The sequence below is a fragment of the Vigna angularis genome, chromosome 2, assembly GCF_016808095.1.
Source record: "Vigna angularis cultivar LongXiaoDou No.4 chromosome 2, ASM1680809v1, whole genome shotgun sequence".
Taxonomy (NCBI): Eukaryota; Viridiplantae; Streptophyta; class Magnoliopsida; order Fabales; family Fabaceae; genus Vigna; species Vigna angularis.
Window position 1 is genome coordinate 32,267,665 of NC_068971.1, and position 7,695 is coordinate 32,275,359.

Below are 7,695 nucleotides of genomic sequence, written 5' to 3' on the forward strand. Positions count from 1 at the left end.
TAAATGCTTTTATGTGCAACACCTTTTGCATATAAAATCTTAAACTTCAGTGTTTAGTTAAGTGTTTGTTAGACCTTTTTATATGTTAGATGTTGTTTGTTAAACATGATCTATTAAACGATATATATATATATATATATATATATATATATATATATATATATATATATATATATATATATATATATATTGGAAAATGATATCTTCATAAAACGTTATAAATTTTTATTTTATTCATGAGTGTTATTCTTAGCAAGTACAATCTTTCGATGCTTCACTCAATTTAACTTGACTTTGACTTTAGATGACTTGGCTCCACTTTCTATTAGGGATGACAAACAAACAAGTATTGACCTTTAGTCTGACCAAAATGAACTTGACCTTTCATTCCAGGTTGACTCAAATTGATTCTTTGTCCCTTGCCGAATCGGTTTTACCTAGGCTGATTTGGTTCAACTTTCGTCTTGGATGAAAAAGACTCAACATTCTTTCTAGACTAACTCTATTCGTCTTTGGATTGATCTTGTTCGGCTTGGTTCTTAACTACCTTGGCTTGACTTAAAAGCAACTTAATTTTGGATTTTCAAAATAAAAAAAATGATTCAATTTAAATCCAATTAAATATATTAGATTTAAAATTCAAAAATATGAATTTGAATTTAGGATAAATCCATTTAAATAAACTTAAAGAAATATATAATTTAGTTTATTATAAATTTGATCTTAAAATTTTAATCTTTTGTCCACCCTTATAATACATCTTAACTAATTCTAAATGTATTATTTACATGTGTACATTCCTTTTATATCATTATTCAAACCAAATCTAAAATTTTTCAATATGGTTTAATTTAAACTTAATATAAAATATAACCTAAACTACTATTTTAATATTCAATTTGTAGTTATTTTTTTAGTTTTTATTAGGCTTATTTCCACTTATGGTTCTCTTTAGAAAATTCAATTTAATATGTAACTATTATTTAGTGAAATTAAGTTCTTTAATTTTTAAAAAATAATCCAATTAAGTCATTTTCATTATATTATCGTTAACGTCGTGTTCATATATGTCGCATTTCAGTTTATAGTATATTCAATTTTATTTATTTATTTTCTATTTATTTAATTTTTTTTTGTTTCACGTGTCAGATCATGTGTCAAGTTATTGTCATGCCATGTAAGAGTTACAATACCACATATTCGTACATGTTAGTGTTAGTGCAACAGGTAAGTGTTTATATTCAATTTAATCTCTATATTTGGAATTTTGATTCAATTTAATCTCAATTATTTTTAAAACTAAACAATTTTTTTTTCTACTAAATTGAGTTCAAATTTGAGATTAAATTGAATATTTTATAACATTGATACGTCATTAACTCGTGATTGTGCAATTGTCAAGTCACCCACGTTGCTTGACACATGTCAAAAGAAATAAAAGAACAAAAAAAATAAAAAAATTGAAAATACTACACATATACAAGTAATATTTTAATAGAAATGATCCAATTAAAATATTTTAAAAATTAGAAAAATTAATTACAAGTAAAATTTACATGTCAAATTGAATTTTTTAAACAAATTACAGGATTAAAATTGAAACTAAGTCTTTCATTGTTATAAAATTGTAAACATTTTTTCATTGAAAACTTATTAAATATTTATAATAAAAATAATAAATATTTTATAATAAAAGTAGTCAAATAGAGAAAGATAGGAAATGAAGAAATTCATATTTAATCGAGGTTAATTAACTTTAAATTTGGACTTTTTTTTAAAATCAATTTCATGTTATGTTTTTTATGGGTTTTGAACCCCTGTAATCCAAATCCAACTCAATGGGAGCGTCAAAATTTGCTTACAACAAGAGTCAAAGCATAGCGGCGTTCCTGTTAAGCACCACCTACCGAACCCCCAATCGGGAATAAGAGAAACTTGTTTTGTTGTCATCTTCCCTTTTGTTCCGTCCGTACCTGAGAAGCAAACAATGGCTGTGACTCCCAAAATTGCTCCTTCCATGCTCTCTTCCGACTTCGCCAATTTGGCTACCGAGGCTCAGCGCATGCTCGACTTTGGTGCCGATTGGCTTCATATGGACATCATGGTATTATTATTCTTCTTTTCTTAGAATTTTGTTCCATTATATACACTACTTCGATCATATCACTGTAAGATGTAGAATATCTAACATCCTTCGGGAAATGTCGAACTTGAAGTTTACAGAACTGAAAATGTGTTGATGATCTCACAATTAGGCCTATCAAAAGTGCTAGGACAGAGGATCTCTAGACATCTGTTTTCTTCTATTGCATGCTTGTAATTTCCAAAAGATTTTTTTTGTCAGAGATATGCAACTTGCATTTTTTATCTTGTGGAATTATCTCTTATTGTTATTTGTGAACCAAGTTTGAAAGAATGTGTCATTGTTACTGTAGTTGTGAATCTAGTAATTTATCTGATTGCGCATGTTTTATTTTGTCAGCAGCCGTGGCTCCTGATGTTTTTTTATTTTTGGTTTATTTGCAGGATGGGTAAGGATACTCTCTTGCTTTGCTTATGCTGCTGACTTTACCCCTTACTACTCAGATTTTCAATGCCTCAAATTAAATCGGATTTTAAGTTGCATTTCAGTTCATTCCCTTTTGTTGTTTTGTCCAGTTAATGGTATCCATCTGCAAGGATGAACGGGGAGTACTTGTAGTTCTGATAACATTTTAAGTTTTGATGTCCTGTTAATAATATGTGGCATTTCCCGTCATCTTGTTGTGTTAATTTTCTTCTATATTTATAACAATGAATTTAAGTAAGGTGTAATTTGTTTGTTTGTAGCTCTTTGAATAATATTTACCATATACCTCTGTTGAACATGGATCCATCAAATTTTCCCAGGCATGTTTAGTTTCTTTGAGTGTGCGAAAGGGAGGCATAAATGCGAACACAATCACACAATTAGTGTAGCCCCAGTGATAAGAATTTTTGTTGAATGCTGAATGATCTCACTGTATTTGTAGAGGTATAGTTCATTGTACATATTGTATTCTAAAATGTGCTTGTCAATAAGACTGACATATAAGCTACAGTGGATGCCAATATTCTGTCATGTTCCATAATACCAATATCTGGATCAAAGCAACCTCGTGCCCTTAGTATAGGTTCTGCTACTGTACTCATCTGTGATCAGTGCTACAGTTTCTTCTATAAATTTCCCCAATATCAACTACCTGTATAGCATTGTAGTCTGCTATTATTTCCTTTTTAGTTACCCCAGTTTTTGTCTTCAATTCTGTTGGCTATGTAGTATTTTTATGCATCCAGCTATACTTTGATCTATGCTACATAAGTATGATGCATATTTGTTTGTAACCCATTTATGTTTTTGCCCATTAGTCATATAAAATATGTAGTAGATGCTGAGAATCTTAAATTTTCAAGGCCATTTTCTGATGAGGGATTTCTAATTGAATCATAATTTTCTTCCTGTTGTCCTTTTCTTTGCTTTTCAAACAAATGAATTATTTTGTACTCTATTGACATTGGAAGAATGGCTAAATGCTTTCATTACAAAAGTGACATTTTATGGGACAATATGGGTATTTGACTATGCTTATACTGAGTTGGATGATAGTCTAATTGAATGAAATTAAGGCAAATACTGCACAGCTTGGCAATAAAACAACCATCTTTCAAGGTTCTGCTTGCAAGGGTGTGTGAAGTGAATTTTGTTCATCAACCTGACTTGGTCTTATGGAGACCTAGCGTCACCTCATGTTTGTTTAATTTTGTTTATTATTGGACTTTACTATCTTCGTGTGTGAGCGTTTGGTCATTAAATTACTGAACATGTTTCCTTTCTTTTCTCATATCCTTTTATTTCATGCAGGCACTTTGTCCCCAATTTAACTATTGGCGCTCCTGTTATTGAAAGTTTGAGAAAGCACACAAAGTAACCATCTTACTTTTTCGCCGATCTAGATGATTTTATTTTTTTGTGCCTATTTACATGATATAGAGTGCATTTTAGTCATGAATCATTAACCCTTGCAGGGCATATTTGGATTGTCACCTTATGGTTACAAATCCTCTTGATTATGTTGAACCCTTGGCAAAAGCTGGAGCTTCTGGTTTTACATTTCATGTTGAGACATCAAAAAGTTTGTCCCTATACTTCCTTTGGTTTGATTTCCTCGTATGCAGTTTTCTTCAGCCTACCTTTATTTAATATTTTGTTGTCTACTGTCTTAAAAATGGTTCTTGTGGATAGATGACTGGAAAGAACTTATCCAAAGAATTAAGTCACATGGCATGAGGCCTGGGATATCATTAAAGCCTGGGACTCCCATTGAAGAGGTTTTTCCTCTGGTAAATATTTTCCCCTTTGGTTCTCAATGGTCATACCTATATAGCTGGATTTTACTATCATCTTTTATCTTCTGCGAATATTATTACTGTGCATAAAATAGAGATTTAATATAATATCTCTGATCTGAAGTTCTTAGTCTCAAAAGGGGGTTTTGTTCTTGTGTTATAGTCGTTGTTCTCTTGACAGGTGGAAGCTGAAAATCCTGTGGAAATGGTTCTTGTGATGACTGTAGAACCTGGATTTGGAGGACAAAAGTTTATGCCAGAGATGATGGATAAAGTATCACCACCCTCTTTCTGTATTATGCTTGGTGGCTGACAGCTCTTGTCAATTATACTGTTTTATCTATTTTTTCATTAATACTTTTTCTCGTTTGCATTGTCAAATCAGGTACGTATACTTAGGAAGAGGTATCCATCGCTTGACATTGAGGTATCTCAGCCTATTTTTTTGACTGACTTTTTGTTTCAAGTTAGATTCATATTTGCTTCATGGTTTTAGACGTATTAGATAATTGTGATTTTTTGCATGCTTGATTCTTGAACTTGTTAAATCTTTTGAAATTTAAATTTTTATATTCTTGTCACTTATTTAGGACAAATAAAAGTTGGCTTTTATTTATTTCTTGTTTCTGTAATAGTACAAATGAATCTGCAAAACTATCGATATGGAATAGGAATCTCTGTAGCAATTATTACTCAAGATGGATATGAAAATGAGGAAGGCTACCTCATATTAGTGATACAGAAATAGAAAAAACTATTGAGTATGGAATGGTTCCCAAAGATAGGTCAGAACTCTGTCATGCATATCTGCTCTCTCTTCTCTAACCGGATTCTATATACAAGTATCTGAACCCTAAACCCAAGAAGTTGGAATTCCAAAGTTCCAATGTCATTGATGTTCCAATCATTATCACATCTAAGTTCAACCATGAATTCTTATTCATAGTACGTAAATCGAGAGAGCTCTCCTATTTTGTGTTGTTTTGTCTATACAATCAAGAATATTACTCTTCTTTCTCTTTTTAATTCTGGGTTCCTAACAGAATTAGAGTGGTTGGGGTCTGGGAAATTATATCCGCCTAGTATCTGGTTTTAGACCACCAACAAACAGTCCAATAATGCTTCAGAGGTAATCCACTGAGCCTTATTTGCTATAGCTGTGGATTGGATATAATATTCATGAACTGACCCCACTTGAGTCAACTTAAACAAGTAAGATTGAGGACACTTATATGGAGAGTCCAAATTCCAGCTCAAGTGCTAGAGTAAAAGCAATCCAAGAATGAATTGAATAAGTGGTAGTCATAATCTGATAAGGAGGAACTACATCCTTGTCTAAATGGACCACAGCAATCGTTGAGCATTGATATTCAGGTAGGTAATAAGAATTGAAAAACTGTTCGACCTTAACAGAAAAAAAAAACAGAAAAGTCCACTGGAGAACATCAACGTTGTCAAAAGGCGGAAAATCAAGCTCAACGATGCAAACTGAAAAGGATGTGAAGAGCTCGTGATCAAAGATTGCAAATCTGGAATGTGCTTTAGGAAAATATCAACAACAGATTCAATCATTTTAAAACGGATAGAATATTCTTTCTCATGAGCATCCAAAACGTTGAAGATATGTTATTAGTATATAATTTCTTCCACCACATGTTTTCCGCCATAAAAAAAGTTCAATGAAAACATCAAATGTAACAGTAGCAATGAACGTGCAAAAGAACGTATATGGAATAAGAATCTTTGAAAATATTATTACTTAAGATGGATATGAATTACAGTGAATAACCCTACCTTATGGTAGCAGTACAGAGATAGAAAATACCGCATGAGGAATACAATTAGAAGATCAGAATTCAGTCACGCATAACCCCTCGCTCTCCTCTAAACGAATTCTATATTATAGTGTCTGAATCATTCAAAATGTTCAGCCTACAATTAATTATTTTGGGCATTGCACTTTTCCTCCTGCCCTCATTTAGTTCAGTAGCCACTTGTCCATCTGCAGTTGAGTTGTCCAGGTCTCTTGTATATACTAGTGTCAGCTCTTACCATGAGAATAAGAGGCAAATTAAACATGAAGATTGTGTATTCATAGGAATTCTTGGAAGTATTTTTCCAAAACTTGTAAGGAACATGAAAAATATGATATTCCTCAGCCACTTTCCCGGGAATTTTTGTTTTATATTGAAGAAACCTCCCCGTAAGTGCTACTAATGCACTCATGGAGATTAGAGATGACTAAGATCTCATTTGGAAGAGCTTATTTACATTTTATTTGGACTTATGATATACACTCATGTCTAAGTATATGGGAAAGCTTATAACATTAACTTATCTGAATATGTTCACAAGTTATTTTCAGCTTATTTCTCTAAATCTCTTAAATCCTCTTCGATTATAAACATAACTTTTACGAAGCTCTTGATACTATTCTCAATAAAACAAATTGTAGAATGCAAATAAAAAAGTAAAAAAAATAAGGATTATTATATTTTATAAGCTAAAATTCATTTATATTCCAACTAAAATCAAATTTTTGACGAAGCTAAATGAGAGTATTTCTCTAAATTAATTTACGTCTAAGCTAAGATATACATAATCATTTATTTTTTTTCCTTGTATAAGTGGTTCGTCAAAATGTTTATCGAGGAAAAAAGTGTTATTCAACAAGTCCTTAAATGAGCTGTTTATCCAAAAGGACTTTATATGCTCTTTGTGTTAGCATGCTCATGAACACTGGTAATAATATTATTTTTTCAATAATTGAATCATGGTAAATTTCGATCACAGGTTGATGGTGGTTTGGGGCCTTCAACCATCGAGGTTGCTGCATCGGCAGGGGCAAATTGCATTGTTGCTGGAAGTTCTGTGTTTGGTGCCCCTGAGCCAGCTCAAGTAATATCCATGCTGAGAAATTCTGTTGAGAAAGCCCAGCAAACCTTGATACAGTAAAAAAAAATGTCTCTTCAAGTTGTTGTACACTTCATAACTCACCAATCAATATGCTTGACGACAACATTTTCCTGTGTGGAATAAAAGATCAGATGACTTGATAATGTTTCTTCACATTTCTATATCATGAGTGCATTTCATAAATATATGGAGAAAAAAGGGGAATGAATGGCAAATGCTACTGTCACATGTAGTATTTTGTTTAAATTTAAAATTTTGACCACCTGTATTTCAAATAATTTCTTATTAAAATATGATATTTACTGATAGTGTGAAATCTGTCTTATAAGTATCTTGAGAGAACACCGATTACCTAGTCTATTTTCTTGAATAAAATTCATTTTTTAGACTCATTGACGGGTAAAGGGGACTCTT

The 7,695-nt window shown here is 31.7% G+C and overlaps 1 protein-coding gene across 2 annotated transcripts; it reads left to right on the top strand.

The window, feature by feature from the left end:
• Positions 1-1,817: 1,817 nt before the first annotated feature.
• LOC108326983 (ribulose-phosphate 3-epimerase, cytoplasmic isoform) lies at positions 1,818-7,434 on the top strand. Of its 2 annotated transcripts, XM_017560627.2 has the most exons (8): positions 1,818-2,104; positions 2,527-2,531; positions 3,881-3,943; positions 4,045-4,151; positions 4,262-4,359; positions 4,547-4,639; positions 4,751-4,792; positions 7,159-7,434. In XM_017560627.2, exons 1-8 carry the CDS (start codon positions 1,988-1,990, stop codon positions 7,318-7,320), a joined length of 687 nt encoding a protein of 228 aa, XP_017416116.1. In that variant the 5' UTR covers positions 1,818-1,987; the 3' UTR covers positions 7,321-7,434. The 2 variants fall into 2 exon arrangements, with proteins under 2 accessions (XP_017416116.1, XP_052729705.1); XM_052873745.1 differs by lacking the exon at positions 2,527-2,531 and having other exon boundaries at positions 1,819-2,104.
• Positions 7,435-7,695: the final 261 nt, after the last annotated feature.

What these genes read in the sequence shown, in the direction of transcription:
- LOC108326983 (XM_017560627.2), top strand. Translation starts at nt 1,988, where the DNA reads ATGGCTGTGACTCCCAAAATTGCTCCTTCCATGCTCTCTTCCGACTTC. An exon ending in AGTTTGAGAAAGCACACAAA is followed by an intron (nt 3,944 to 4,044) that starts GTAACCATCTTA and finishes TAACCCTTGCAG; the next exon opens with GGCATATTTGGATTGTCACC. An exon ending in ATCCATCGCTTGACATTGAG is followed by an intron (nt 4,793 to 7,158) that starts GTATCTCAGCCT and finishes TTTCGATCACAG; the next exon opens with GTTGATGGTGGTTTGGGGCC.